Source organism: Corythoichthys intestinalis, chromosome 18 (genome assembly GCF_030265065.1).
Source record: "Corythoichthys intestinalis isolate RoL2023-P3 chromosome 18, ASM3026506v1, whole genome shotgun sequence".
Classification (NCBI taxonomy): Eukaryota; Metazoa; Chordata; class Actinopteri; order Syngnathiformes; family Syngnathidae; genus Corythoichthys; species Corythoichthys intestinalis.
In genome coordinates, this window is record NC_080412.1 from 16,807,430 (window position 1) to 16,823,707 (window position 16,278).

Sequence of the window (16,278 nt, forward strand, 5' to 3'; positions counted from 1 at the left end):
CACATCTTTTCTGGCACGCTAGACCCACTTATAGAGTGTTTGGTTCCAAAAAGCTCAATCTTGGTCTGAGACCAAGATTGCTAATAATTGTGACACATTATTTGATGTCAAATTTCTTTATGTGGGATTTCCCCCCATTGAATAAATGCACTTGTATTGAAGGTTTGATTTTTCTCTTTTTTTCTATTAAGGTCCCATATTATTTGAATAAATAAAAAAATATTAGAAGCTAAAAAACACATTTTAACCAGGGGTGCCAATAATTATGGAGGGCACTGTAATTCTAACCCTTACAAACGAGGTGTTTCAATGCATAACGTAATGTGATACATTTCGATGACACTGACAGGTCTTTAACGTTCTGATGGCGCCATCTGCAGTCAATGTTGGGTAACCACCCCCAAAAGCTTGAATTCCTAAAATATCTGCAAATTTAAAATGCCGATGTATGATGGCATGTTTGGATTGACCCTAGTCTTAGAAATAAGCCCATATTTTTGCTAGTAAATCAAATTTGATCTATAAATTAACTTGGCCTGTAAACACTAAACCTTTGCAGTATATTGTTTTTTGGTCAAGACCTGACCCGTTTTCAAGTTTGGGTATGTCAAAAGTACCATTTATTTTTGCATACGGAAATTGTAAAGGTCAATTCTGACCTCAACACAATACGAGGGTTTAAAAGGGAACTATAATTGAAATGATAGGCTCATTTGTACTGTTTTTAATGGGCCAAGGCAATAAGGGATGTTTTAGACAAGAACAGTGGCATTACAGCAAATGGTTAATTTGAAAAATATATAAAACCTAATTGAAACAGACTATATGCAACTGCATCACTTAAATCATTGAACTAGCTACGTCATCCAAGATACCGAAATCTTAGACGGATTCTCCCTTTTTTCTGAGGCACCCGTTTGCCATGGCATTTATGTCCCTTTCGGGGCACTTTATTTGGGTCAACTTTTTCTCAATGTCCCCCGTACAATAGACCTCTAACACATTTGTATACAATATACGTTAATCTATTAGATCAAGTTTCAACTTGATTTATGAAAACAAATGGTGCCGAGAATAATTTTCAGCAAAGCAGCACTAGATGGCGCTGCCGCATTAGCAATATTTGGTCACATTTAAAAGATTAATACAAATTCATTTCACCCCATAAATTTAATTCCCCTCATTATTATGTGTATTGCCAATTTAACACTTCACTGCCAAAACATACTAAATCATTCTTATAGTTAAAAAAAAAAAAAAACACCATAAGGTTAAGTTTAATATTTTATTCCAACAATGTGCATTCAACATTTGGTCAACATGGGAAACACCTTAAACAACTTTCACTTTAGAAGTAACATGGAACTTTTTTTTTATTACTGGCCACCCCTCAGACGCAGGACAAGATGGAGGGTGGACTCCTTCTGAATGTTGTAGTCGGAAAGGGTGCGGCCATCCTCAAGCTGCTTGCCAGCAAAGATCAGCCTCTGCTGATCGGGGGGAATACCTTCCTTGTCCTGGATTTTGGCCTTGACGTTCTCAATGGTGTCACTAGGCTCCACCTCAAGGGTGATGGTCTTGCCAGTGAGGGTCTTCACGAAGATTTGCATACCACCTCGCAGACGCAGGACAAGATGGAGGGTGGACTCCTTCTGAATGTTGTAGTCAGAGAGGGTGCGGCCATCTTCAAGTTGCTTGCCAGCAAAGATCAACCTCTGCTGGTCAGGGGGAATGCCTTCCTTGTCCTGGATTTTGGCCTTGACGTTCTCAATGGTGTCACTGGGCTCCACCTCGAGGGTGATGGTCTTGCCAGTGAGGGTCTTCACAAAGATTTGCATGCCACCTCGCAGACGCAGGACAAGATGGAGGGTGGACTCCTTCTGAATGTTGTAGTCAGAGAGGGTGCGGCCATCTTCCAGCTGTTTTCCTGCAAAGATCAACCTCTGCTGGTCAGGAGGAATGCCTTCCTTGTCCTGGATTTTGGCCTTGACGTTCTCAATGGTGTCACTAGGCTCCACCTCGAGGGTGATGGTTTTGCCAGTGAGGGTCTTCACGAAGATTTGCATGCCACCTCGCAGACGCAGGACAAGATGGAGGGTGGATTCTTTCTGAATATTGTAGTCTGAGAGGGTGCGGCCATCTTCAAGTTGCTTGCCAGCAAAGATCAACCTCTGCTGGTCAGGGGGAATGCCTTCCTTGTCCTGGATTTTAGCCTTGACATTCTCAATGGTGTCACTGGGCTCCACCTCGAGGGTGATGGTCTTGCCAGTGAGGGTCTTCACGAAGATTTGCATGCCACCTCGCAGACGCAGGACAAGATGGAGGGTGGACTCCTTCTGAATGTTGTAGTCAGAGAGGGTGCGGCCATCCTCCAGCTGTTTGCCGGCAAAGATCAACCTCTGCTGGTCAGGGGGAATGCCTTCCTTGTCCTGGATTTTGGCCTTGACGTTCTCAATGGTGTCACTAGGCTCCACCTCGAGGGTGATGGTTTTGCCAGTGAGGGTCTTCACGAAGATTTGCATGCCACCTCGCAGACGCAGGACAAGATGGAGGGTGGATTCTTTCTGAATATTGTAGTCTGAGAGGGTGCGGCCATCTTCAAGTTGCTTGCCAGCAAAGATCAACCTCTGCTGGTCAGGGGGAATGCCTTCCTTGTCCTGGATTTTGGCCTTGACGTTTTCAATGGTGTCACTAGGCTCCACCTCGAGGGTGATGGTCTTGCCAGTGAGGGTCTTCACAAAGATTTGCATGCCACCTCGCAGACGCAGGACAAGATGGAGGGTGGATTCTTTCTGAATATTGTAGTCAGAGAGGGTGCGGCCATCTTCCAGCTGTTTTCCGGCAAAGATCAACCTCTGCTGGTCAGGGGGAATGCCTTCCTTGTCCTGGATTTTAGCCTTCACATTTTCAATGGTGTCACTGGGCTCCACCTCAAGGGTGATGGTCTTGCCAGTGAGGGTCTTCACAAAGATTTGCATGTTTAAACCTAAAAAGAATAACATTAAAATTATTAACAGAAAAGGGCATTGGTTGCGGGTTAACAATTAACACATTGGTTTAAAAAAATAACGAGAAACGTTTCATAAATGTTTCATAACCCTAACAAAAAAAAAAAATAACGAGAAACGTTTCATAAATGTTTCATAACCCTAACAGCAAATTCTGTGATTAAGGGATTGAGTAAACCATCAGTTTTGTCGTCAGCGCCATTTTGAGACTTGCCGACTCCCTTTTGTTCAGATGGCGTCTCCCCTAATGGACGCTGAAAACGTTGAGTCACTGCCATTGCTAAACGCTCACATTTCACCTAAAACCAATTCAACAAAGAGCAAACTAAAATGTTGACTATGAAGTCGTTAATTTTACTAAAAATAACGCCCAAATACCAGGAATCCATTTTGAAAGCGCGTCGACATTTTCGTCTATCATTTACTTAACGGTCACCGCTACTTACGATGAGCATTTACAGCCAGAATATTCATCCCAGAAACATCAACCACAACAGGTCAAGGGGGAAAAAAGAACTTACGGTTGAAAAGTGCCGCTTCTTAGTATCTTATTCGTCGTTAGCAGTTTCTCTCAAGTCTTCACTTTCGTGTGGTAACTTCTAGCGACTCCCTTGCAAAAGCCCTTTATATATTACAGGCAGCTACGTCATTGACCATATCCTTCCGCAATAAAAATAGTTCTCTCCTCGCCTGGACCACTACATTTCAAAGCTGTAACGTTTTCTTTACACACCCATTCATGTTAGGGTAAAAGTAAACATTATTTCAAACATATTATTAACCAAAAACGTATTTAAAATAGATAGTTTATCTCAGGTCGCCTGGCGGAGTAATATCAAATGGCACAAAGGTCCTTGCTGGAATTTTCTAGACGAATCTCCGCAACTCGAGGTTTCAGGTTCGATTGGATGGAAGGATTGTTTGTTTGAATTGCCATTGGTTGCTGAGCAGTAAGTGACCTGAATGCCGACGACTACATAACAAACGAGATCCGACAAGATCTTGTCAAACATTATACAACGTCTTGACTAAAGTCTTGCATGTCCTTTGATTTTGTTTTTGCGTAGTTCGAAAATTGATTCCTGTATGGTAAACAGTGAATAAAAATAACTGAAGCGAGATACTAAAATCCGATATGGAAATTCATATGGCAACAATTAACTCATTCACTACCAATGACAGTCATAGATATAAAATTAATTTTAACTGGTATGTTTGGCGTTCAGTAATCATGTGTCATTGCCATTGACTGCTGTAGGCGTACAGTCCAATTTGACATTCGCTGCCAAACCTCTAGTCAAATTGGATTAGACATATATCACCGTCAAGGGCAGCCAATGAGTTAAACATGTCTGTTGTATATCCACAAGTGACTACAAATATGCAACTGGTACTATCTGTTGTGACATTTGTTTAGTCAAAATGGATTAGACGTCTATGGCCGTCAATGGCAGGCAATGAGTTAAACACGTCTGTTGCGTGTCGAAACGTGACTGGCACTTAGGCTACCATCTGTTGCGACAGCAGCTCTTATTATTTTAGGCCGTGAGGTATGGGGGTGGGGGGTCACTTCCACTTGGTTTCATATCAGCACAGCTCCTTTTCGAACACCATATGTGGGCATGAGACCCTGTAAAATAATAAATAGAAATACATTTAATAATTGGAATTTGCCTCAAACTCTCCCACAACTCCAAAGATATGTAGTATGAGGTGGATAGATTTCACAATATAAGTTGACATTTTTTTATGGATATAGTCAACTCATGTAAGGGGCAAACGTCAACCTCTAACACCCTCAAGTAATTGATTAATAGAAAATGCTTCGATATGGGTCAGAGACCTCGTGGCAGTCTTATTTGTGGACGATTTAATGATAGCATACAGCTCATATTCACGTATTTGGGTCATCACATAACTGAGCAGCATGTCATATGACACCCAGCCCGTGATGTACCGTGGGGAGAACAAGTATTTGATACACTGCCGATTTTGCTGGTTTTTCCACTTGCAAAGCATGTAGAGGTCTGTAATTTGTAGTATCATAAGTTCTCTTCAACTGTGAGGGACGGAATCTAATACAAAAAAACAGAAAATCACGTTGTATGATTTTTAAATAATACCTTTGCATTTAATTGCATGAAATAATTATTTGATACATCACAAAAATCGAACTTAATATTTGGTACAGAAACCTTTGTTTGCTATTACAGATACCAAACGTTTCCTGTAGTCCTTGACAAGGTTTGCACACACTGCAGCAGGGATTTTGGCCCACTCCTCCATGCAGATCTTCTCCAGAGCCTTCAGGTTTCGGGGCTGCTGCCGGGCAACACGGACTTTCAGCTCCCTCCATAGATTTACTATCGGGTTCAGATCTGGTGACTGGCTAGGCAACTCCAGGACCTTAAGATGCTTCTTACTGAGCCACTCTTTAATTGCTTGGCTGTGTGCTTTGGGTCGTTGTCATGCTGGAAGACCCAGCCACGACCCATCTTCAGGGCTCTCACTGAAGGAAGGAGGTTGTCAGCCAAGATTTGGCGATACATAGCCCCATCCATCCTCCCCTCAATACGGTGCAGTCGTCCTGTACCCTTGGCAGAGAAGCAGCCCCCAAAAATTATGTTTCCTCCTCCATGTTTCACGGTTGGGATGGTGTTCTTGTGGGGAGGGGTCTGGCTGCAGCCCGCCTCACTCAATACCCTGCGCCGCTCGTCTCAGTACCCATACCGCAGACAGGAAATGACGCAATACCGCAGCTCTCGGGCTCCTCAGACCGGAAATGTCGTCAACCCATGCGACGAAAGTCATTTCACCGCTTGCGAAGAAAACACGGTAAGTGGCCGTACTAAAAAAAAAAGTTTTTAAAAGCGTATGCATGTTTAAAAATGTTAAATAGCTAAACAGCACTTGCGGGGAAAACATGACATGTTTATTCTGAAAATTAGTTGAAAAGACTTACTTCTATATAGTATGCATGTTTAAAAATGTTAAATAGCTAAACAACACTTGCGGCAAAAACGAAGTGTTTATTCTGAAAATAAGTTAAAAAGACTTACTTATATATAGTATTCTTAATGTAATTGAAATAATGTCTTCCTTTATTAACTGTATGTGACTTTGCTCTATTTATATTGTTTAATACGTACTGATGCATTAAGTAGCGAATTGGGTAATGCTGCTTATGCTTTTTACATTTTTTTTTTCACAATGAACAGTCTCCTCTGTGTAGTTTTCATTATATTGCACTCTTATTTTTCATTATGTACATGCTTGCAATGGCGTACCGCAAGCAACACGTCACTTCCTTTCATTAATATTCATGACATTAGCTACTGTTGCTAAGTAGGGACAAGTCACCGGTTGTCCCCAATAGGAAATGAATGGAAATCTTGTACGAAGGAGATGTTTACAGAGCTAAAACTACCAATTCTCTCCGAAAATGATGTGCCTGGTGCCAAATTCACTGGCAAAGATGTGACATTCTCCTGTTTCAACAAGCTATCCTTTACCATTGGCCCTGTCTTTTTAGGCTCGAGCGTATGATGTGGCACTCGCGACGTTTCCGCCGCTATCGCCATTGTGGAGCGAGAAACATAAACAGTGAGGCATTTCAACACAGGTCGCTCTTTAAAAATGGTTGGAAATTATTGTGCGGTAAAGAATTGCAACAACCGATCGAATAGAAAGGAGAATGTACAGCTCGACGGAACACCATTGAGTTTCTTCTGGATCCTTACATGGAGAAAAGGCGAGGGAAAGGTCATATCTGAACTTACCAAACGTCGAAGAATGGCATGGGTGGCTTCAATCAGAAGGAAGGGCATAACGTTTGATTCTCCAGTTATACACCGAGTTTGCTCTATGCACTTCCACTCCGGTAAGTTAATTTAGTTTGTTTACGCAAATTTCAGTAACTTTATGCCCTAAGTTGGCCTGTTGTTAGCTATAGCTACAGCTAAACAACTAGCATGCATACATGTGCATTGTCTTCATAAGACATCATTCCTGTCGTTGCTAAATGAAAAAGCTGTAATATTTTGACGTGAGAGAGTGGCAAAGAATTTGTACACAGGCTACATTTTCTGCAACAAAAAATTTGTACATCCGTGGTCACAGACTAATGTAAACACACATTGCCTACCTTTGCTAGAAAGATGGTGTTGCCGTTTGCTATGGTCATAATGTGCAGATCCTGCACCCATCCGCAGCAAAACTGTTCGTAGTTTTGTAGCGATTTGTAGTTTCAGAATTGCTGATGAGTGTAGTAACTTACACCAAACACTAAATACAGCATGATGTCCATTTCGCGTAGTGGTGGAAGCTTGTCGACATCTTTATTCCATTTGTGTTCGGCTTGCTCGTAAGGGTCAACATTGTTCACATCCTTAAAATTGCTCACATATCTGTCCTTCGCCGTGGTAACAAGTTTGTCTCTGTATCGAACTGGCAAGTTTTCCTTACTTTTTTCCATCTTTGGCACTCGTAGTTGAATTGTATTTGGCGTTAAGTTTAAATGTCCCGTGATGCAGACGTGCTTCCGAAATGGCTGCGTTGTCGCAAATCTCGCATGATCCCGTGCTGCTGTGACGTAAACGCTCGAGCCTAATTAACTGCATGTGACTTTGCTCTACCTATATTGTTTAATACGTACTGATGCATTAAGCAGCGAATTTGGTAATACTGCTTATGCTTTTTACATTTTTTTTTTCACAATGAACAGTCTCCTCTGTGTAGTTTTCATTATTGCACTCTTATTTTTCATTATGTACATGCTTGCAATGGCGTACCGCAAGCAACACATCACTTCCATTCATTAATATTCATGACATTAGCTACTGTTGCTAAGTAGGGACAAGCCACCGGTTGTCCCCAATAGGAAATGAATGGAAATCTTGTACGAAGGAGATGTTTACAGAGCTAAAACTACCAATTCTCTCCGAAAATGATGTGCCTGGTGCCAAATTCACTGGCAAAGATTTGGAAGAACATAAAAAATGTTCAGGTAAAGAGATGGCTTGAGTGTCGAAGGCTGAAAAAGACAACAAAAAAACGAGCCGACCTAAGCTTTTTTATCGACGCGACTGACAATGACATTCTCCTATTTCAACAAGCTATCCTTTACCATCAGCCGTCTTATATATCCTCTGGTTGTCCTACGTCTCTTACCGTTCTTGGGGGTAATTCAGTTAGTTTGTGTAGCGATCGCAAATGCCACTCAGTGACAGCCAACGAACACTTTAAATTTTTTCATTTTTTCATTCATATATATATATATATACCAGAAACAGTAACTGGCAGTCAGATACCATTGTAATTCTTTTCAGGTCATTCATTGTCAGACAGAAGCAGTACGGCACAACGTTACGCTAAAAAAAAAAAAGTTAAAAATATAAAAATGGCTTACCTCTTTGTCCTCCGAAAGACCATGCCAACCCGACAAAATGTTTACTGCATATGAAATGTGAATGGATTCACCGAGCTGGTGTTAAAGTCCGCACAAGTTGATTCGGTCTTCACATTTTTTCCTCCCGAGTTTTTGGTTTCTGGAAACGTATGAAGAAAACATCTTTCATGTGTCCTAATGTCTAGAGTCGTTTCTACAAGTTCCAAAAAAGCAAGGCGTGATCGGCATGATCGTTTTTGAAAGATTACCGGCGAAAAGTAGCACAAATTACGTTGTTTCTATGCGAGGGCGGATCTATAATGTCCCACTTCGGCTTTACTTCCGCTTTACGATGCGACGTCACGGTCTAAAAAAAAACATGCGTGCGGTACGCCATTCGCAGCTCGCTGTTTTTGTTGTTGTATGGTATTGTTGTTTTGCCTTCATTTGTTGTTTCTGGCCCTTTGTAGTTTGAATGTTGTCACATGATCCAAATAGAATTAAGTTGTATATTTTTCTTGATATTGTTACTCTGCTTAGCTATATATTTTTTCATTAATTTTTTTTTCACTAGCTCCAAGATCACCACCCCATTGGGAAGAAACTGAATCACGACCTCCAAATGGTAGTCTTCCCCTGCAGATACAGGGATGTCACACACATCCAAATGGAAGTAAGTAGCATAAGTAGTACTGTACTCTAAATTTTGGACTGTGCTGAACACTTTTTTTTTAATAGACAACGAACAGTGTGAAACCCACTGTGCAGATAGGATCAATGGTGACAACATAAGACCATGCCGAGCTTCATGGATGGTTCAAACTCATCCTGCCCAGGAACGGCTGGTATGTTTTTATATCTGAGACAAATGTTGTGCTCACTGGAAATCTGGATAGGCTTATTATTCCTTATATTAGTTAACAATTGGACATAATTATTTACTCTTGGTTTTGTTAACCAATCAACATTCTCATCTGCTTATGTAAATCTTGAATATTAAGAGGCCAGAAATGGTGTTGATTGTCAGAACAAAGAAAGCTTGCCTGACACGTGCTGACTTTTGGACCCTTGGCTTGAACAATGAAATGGAATCAACTGTGAATTTTGAGGATTTAGTTTCTTTACAGAAGATAGTGTCACTTGTACAATTAAGTAAAATGTAACCTTTTGTTTGTTTTTGTTTTTTTGCAGGTATGAAATGCATATTTATAACTTGTCCAACAAGTAGCTCATTCATAGTTACAAAAAGTATTTTTTTGGCGTGAGTAGGGTATTATTTTAACTATGTAGCCTACAGAATGTGGGTATGCGTGTATGGGCTCATGTAGGTGTGTGCGTACATTTGTATTTATATAACATATGTCCGTGTGTATATATTGTGTATAAGCCTGTCGCAATATGCAATAATTCTTTATCGCGCGATAAATAAAAATGAAGGCGGTAATTTTTCCGCTGCGATTTATCGCCTCGCGTGCACGTGCACGCGTGCGTGCGGCAGACGTGCTGTAAAAAGTTAGGAATCCTCATTACCAACTGCGCAAAATGCATCTTCGTTCCAGGTCCGGCAAAAACTAGCGCCGGAGCCAATCGTTCCCATTATATCCTGTTGTTCAACGTATACCGGCCGCGTCAGTGCTCCGGAGTGACTGTGGACCATCTATGGCGCGCTGGTGCTGTTGACGTGTGGGCGCTCCCGTTAGGAGTGACATTTCACGCGGGGCGGCTATTTTTCGGCACAACACCGGATATTTACAACGAAGTCCGCCAAAATATTGTTACCGACTTGGCTGCTACGAACAACCTCGCTTTGACAACAAACAGCTGAATGAAATTAAGAACGCTGTGCTTCAAACTCGTCCTGTTTATGAATAAAGTCGATTGTCATATGCTGGTGTTGTGTAGTAATGAGCAGACGTGACTTCAGCGGCGCTTGCTAACTTTTTTAATGCGCGCACACTAGATATCATGAAATGGCAAACTAGATGTGCTACATCCCATGCCATTGGCTACGTGAGCCCAGAGTGATTATGGGACACGTAGTCCATATACCACATCGATGAATTCTAAACTGTCATGACTGAATGGAAGTTAAGAAGGCCAAATCAAACCATACCAGTGACTATAGATAATGTTGCAAATATTGTTAATTCAGTACATGACACAGATGGATTCGGACCACAAATAGGATGTCTTGCTCATGTAGTAAACCCAGCTGCTAAGAGAGCTGTAGCAATCAACAGTGTGCCCTGCCTCACTTTACAAACAGTAAAGATTGTTCTCAGCACTTTTATACAAAACATTTTCAGATCAGTAAGAAGTAAGCACTTAAATATTATGCACTAAAATGCATGTTTATATGATGGCAATTTAATTTTTGCTCGTTAGCGGGAAAAAAACAAAAACACGAAACAAAAAATATAATTGTTATTTTTTTTACAGAGCATTAAATGTATTGAATTGGATCGAAAATCGTGTCCCCCGTATCAAAAATCGTACCGAACCATGACTTTACTGTATCGTTGCATCCCTATGGAACACCATTGCAGAAGCTATGACGGGAAAAGTTTTCATTTGCCTAAATGCTTAAGGTATTAAGTGCAATTCTTTTTTTTTTTTTAAACACATTTTATTTATTCTGTGTTTCTGTGCGGTATCAATATTGTTTTTTACTTAAGAGGCATGGTCTATTGTTTTTAGTTGTGATTTCTTAAAAAGTTTTTTTAAATTTAAGAGTAAATATTTATCGCGTTTAAATGGGTGTACTTGATCTATTAATATATACTGTATTCTCACTGTGTTATTGTAAATTGGTTAAAAAAAATTGGGGGGGGCGCAATAATATCGCATATCGCAATAATTTATGAGAATAATTATTGCACACTAAAATTTGTTATCGCGACAGGCCTAATTATGTATTTTTCAGGGAAGGAGCATATTTGTGGCTGACCCCTATGTTGTTGCAACATGGCGAAAGCCTACAGGATGTGACCTACACATACATTTGCCTGTAAGGCTGAGTAGTAATAACTACAACTTGGAGCTTTGGTTCATTTTCAAAGAACAGTTAAATCATAACAAAATAAATGATCCAAATTCCGATTATTTGTGGGGAAAAAAACAGATCCAATCATGAGATCTATTGTTATCACTAACGAAATTCAGTATCCATTCATATTGACATGGCGTTTCCATGATGATCCAGAATAGCCTTGTTTGGTTTTGAAGGTATGTTCCAGTCGATCTTTTTATGATGCCCCTTCAATTAAAGCAGAATTGCACTCCAAATGATTCATCCAATAATTTGAAGCAAAATTTTAAAAGGCCACTCTAAAATGGCGATTGTTTTGTTTCAAGGGCGTTTGTTCAGTCTCAACATTGGTAGGGACGAATATAATGCAAAGAGGGTTACTCAAAAGTTGGTGGGGACAACTTTAGCATCCTGAAAAGTTGGTTGTGTTATGTCCCTACCGTCCCTATGCAAACCTACGCCCTTGTTTTGTTTGCATGAATCATTTAAACCTGACTGGTTGGTGTTCTGTGTATCCATGGAAACACTTTTGTGATGGTTTAACTACTGTATTTAATATAAACCTATACTTTCAATTGCAGAAAACTTTGACAGTCAATCAACAGGGGGACATGGAAAGAGAGGATTGGAAGTCAAATAGAGGTATTTGTAAAAGTGTGTATATTCATTGATTCAAAACTCGAAGGAAGTGACTTGGTTAAATTCTTACATTAGGGTTTTCCGGGACAGCCATAGGGGAAGGACTGTGGCATCTTCATGTTGATGGTAGGCGAGTTTAACTGTCTAATTTTTTCCTCTGATATTTGTATTCATTTATCCATTTATTTACTCTGTTCAGGATGATATTTTTGAGTTTAACCATTGTAAATTGAAGTTCACCGACTCATTCAAATTGGGCTACAAAATATCCTTGTCGTTATTCTTTATTTACACTTGTTTTTAATTTTTGTTAGACTGATATGCCAACTCTGAGGAAGTGGTGGTGTATATTGCTAGCGGACAATTTCAAACTTGGCTGCATGGTCAGTCTTTGAAACTATTGATGTGACGTTCACAGGAAAGTAGGTGCACAGCACCTTAATTCTTTTTTGGAAATTGTGGAGTACTTATTTTTGTGTTTTTTCAACTTATGTGAGCCACAGGAAAAAGTTTGCCCATTGGACAGATAATGCAAAACCATCACTCCAGGGTGAAGTGCCACCAGTCTATCAGTTGAAGTGAAATTTGGATATAATTGCTGAGGTCAGCTTTTAACCCTTTAACACCTAAGCCTATTTTGGCTAAATTTGCATGCATTTGATGTTGCCTTTATAGTTCATAAAATTTTATTAAAAAAAATGTTTACAATGGCCAAGTTGGGTCCCTTTTACCAATTACATTCACCAATTATAATCCACATTTTGGACCCAAAAAGACAAAAAAATTCCCAAAATCTTTTTTTCAAAATTTGTAATGTTGATGTCCCATTGACAACCAAACATGCTCGACCAAGTTTTGAAGCTTGATAATATTTATTCAACTTGTTAGGATAAACATTCAATAGAAAAAAATAAGATTGAATAGTTTTATGTTTGACAATTCAACACAAACATAGGCGTTTTTGGCCTTTACAAATACTATGGTCAAAACAGGTTATATACAGTGCAAAATAGTGAGAAAAAAAGATTATATATATATATATATATATATATATATATATATAATCTAACACACAAAGGGTTTGGAGGATATCTCTTTGTGAAGTTAGGTGTTGTACCCATCACCTTATCAAAAGTATATACGTACATGCAATCAAGCTTCTCGAACACACATCTACATACCATTGAAAAGATTATAATGAAGAAAAAATATATGTAACATTGAAAAAAAGTATCTTAAAAAATATTGACAAGTAGTTCAGTTCAATTCAAAATTTTCAGGCATGCGACACAATAAATTTTTTTTTTGCACACTCAATATAAGCTTCTTCTTGAACAGGTCACGGAGCTGCGTCACACACAATGTCACACAGCCTACTCTTTCGCCGTTTGCGCGCTGCTGTCACTTCTGCTAAAACAACGATAAATACGGGTCATCTTCTTGAGTTAATGAAATACTGCATTAGCTTGCGCTAAATGTAGTTTTAGATTCATTCTGCACGTTTCAAAGTCACTCGCTCAAACCAACCGGCCGTTGCTTGCTTCGCATGCCTCCCTTTCATTAGTTGGCACCTCGCTCGGAATTTTTAAAAAAATGATCACATTCGGTTCGTCCTTCTTGACATCACAACGGCTCTTGGGATATGTAGTCTTTTGTGCTGCTTTCGGTTTTGAAAAAGGACAAGAAATTATGGAAATATGGAGATAGATACATGGTCCATGCAGCGTTTTAATGCATTTATAAGTGCAATAAAAATATGAAATTCAAATGACATTATCTCACGTTTTTCTTGGTCGATTGACTTCAAATAGAAACTGGTGTGGACATAAATTTCCGCACTTTCAAATGACACCAACCAACCAATTATTGCGTGACGAAGCTTCAAAGATGATATGCGTAAACGCGTCGCTGCCGACACGTTCAGTGTTAAAGGGTTAGACTTTGTAGCGTGTATTTCTCTGAAGCACTTTTGAACATGCCCCCCTTAGTTGACTTATTTTTTTTAGGAAGCAGTGCAACCACAACTCCTTCAAGTTAGTGGTGGCCCACTGCAAGAAGATATGGCAGGAAAAAAAGAGGTAAGATTGTTTATATACCTAGTTTAAAATCAAGAATAACATTAATAAAGAAATCATTTTTATTTTACCTATGTAACAGTCAAATAGCTCTTTTCTTTTTTCCAAAGAACAGTTTTGGTAAAAGGATTGTGCAAGACAGCACAAAAGCTCGGGACAGGGTTAGGGGGGAAAACAAAAATCAATGCAGTAGGAGTTCCCAAGCATCCTGCCGATGGAAGAGGATGAGCTCGGACGACAATGTCTTGGAGCCATTCAAGTTCAGTTTTAACCATCTGGAAGACGGATTTACCTTTTCTGAGGAGATTGTTGACTAAAGACAATATCTGGTATTCTCTCAATAATAACAAAAAAATATAAAACTAAAGTTTACCACATCAGAACCGGTTGTATTGAGTTCATTTTTTCTACACTTGTAGTGTTTTTTTTTCTTTTATCCCAGATGTTAGTTGTAGGTTGTTTTAATTACCTCTGATGAAGGCGGAAGTGTTGGCCGAAAAATGTCAGGTAATTAAAACAACCTACAACTATTGTCCGGTATAAAAGAAAAAAATAACACATTACAACTATTTTGTCATTTCTGTTTGAAATAAAGCTGCCTTACCTGGAGCAGAAAGTGGTTAATATAGTTTCTGAATTAGTTAATTAGGATCTTGAAGAGTGAGCACCCACATGAATGAATTTAGTGAAATGTAAGACAAGAAAATTGGTTTGGTTGCACCATAGGGAGAATATTACTTTTTTGATACATTAAATTGTAATGAAGCTATATTAATGAGTCCGTTCATAAAAATATGAGGATGACAGCAATTTCTAGTAATTCATAATAGGAATAAATGTTACACTTGACAAACTAAAGTACACACAAGGTCACAGGCGATCTTTTACTCACTAATTAAACCTTTATTGCAGTAATGTGTATTTTAATTTTGATGTACTTTAACTTTTTCATTTTGGTAAAATCAGCCCGCTTTAACAAACTGACTGTGCACAGTTAAAGAGTTAATCTCCGATTTCACCGAATCAATTCAAGGAGTATGGAAATAAAATATTTAAACAATAATGAGTGATGCTGAAACCGAAAATAAAATACGTGCGAAAAGAACGAGTATTTTCGTTCGAATGGAGGCTAACTACTGCAGCGATAAAGCCGGAAGCTCGGAGCTCGAGCGCCGCTTTATGTTGTCATTTCCGGTCTAAGGAGACTGAGAGCTGCGATATTGCGTCATTTCCTGTCTGCGGGATCGGTACTGAGACGAGCGGCGCGGGGTACTGGAGAGGGGGGCTGCAGCCAGACTCCCTGTGAGTCTGCGGGATCGGTACTGAAACGAGCGGCGCAGGGTACTGGAGAAGGGGGCTGCAGCCAGACTCTCTTGACATGCACTGGCTTCAGCTGCGGGACCTTGCGTGCGCTGTAGGATTTAAATCCATTACGGCGTAATGTGTTTCCGATGGTTTTCTTCGAGACTGTGGTTCCAGCACTCTTCAGGTCATTGACCAGGTCCTGCCGTGTAGTTTTGGGCTGATCCATCACCTTCTTCATGATCAGTGATTCCCCACAAGGTGAGATCTTGCATGGAGCCCCAGAACGAGGCAGATTGTCCGTCACGCTGAACCTCTTCCATTTTCTAATAATCGCTCCAACAGTTGTTGCCTTCTCACCAAGCTGCTTGCTTATTTTCCTGTAGCCAATCCCAGCCTTGTGCAGGTCTATTATTTTTTCCCTGATGTCCTTACACACCTCTTTGGTCTTGGCCATTGTGGAGAGGTTGGAGTTTGTTTTAGAGCTGAAACGAATACACGAGCAACTCCTGGATTCTAAGCCTTGACATTCTCAATGGTGTCACTGGGCTCCACCTCAAGGGTGATGGTCTTGCCCGTGAGGGTCTTCACAAAGATGTGCATGTTTAAACCTAAAAAGAATAACATTAAAATTGTTAACAGGAAATGGCATTGGTTGCGGGTTAACAATTAACACATTGCTTTAAAAAAAAATAACGAGAAACGTCTCATAAATGTTTCATAACCCTAACAGCAAATTCTGTGATTAAGGGATTGAGTAAACCATCAGTTTTGTCGTCAGCGCCATTTTGAGACTTGCCGACTCCCTTTTGTTCAGATGGCGTCTCCCATTATGGACGC

The 16,278-nt window shown here is 39.9% G+C and overlaps 1 protein-coding gene across 1 annotated transcript; it reads right to left on the reverse strand.

The window, feature by feature from the left end:
• Positions 1–1,271: 1,271 nt before the first annotated feature.
• LOC130906271 (polyubiquitin-C) lies at positions 1,272–3,687 on the reverse strand. The gene is made up of 2 exons (XM_057820416.1): positions 3,530–3,687; positions 1,272–2,986 (listed from the first exon to the last, which is right to left on the reverse strand). Exon 2 carries the CDS (start codon positions 2,976–2,978, stop codon positions 1,377–1,379), a length of 1,602 nt encoding a protein of 533 aa, XP_057676399.1. The 5' UTR covers positions 2,979–2,986; positions 3,530–3,687; the 3' UTR covers positions 1,272–1,376.
• Between the last annotated feature and the right edge of the window lie 12,591 nt (positions 3,688–16,278).

What these genes read in the sequence shown, in the direction of transcription:
- LOC130906271 (XM_057820416.1), bottom strand. Translation starts at nt 2,978, where the DNA reads ATGCAAATCTTTGTGAAGACCCTCACTGGCAAGACCATCACCCTTGAG.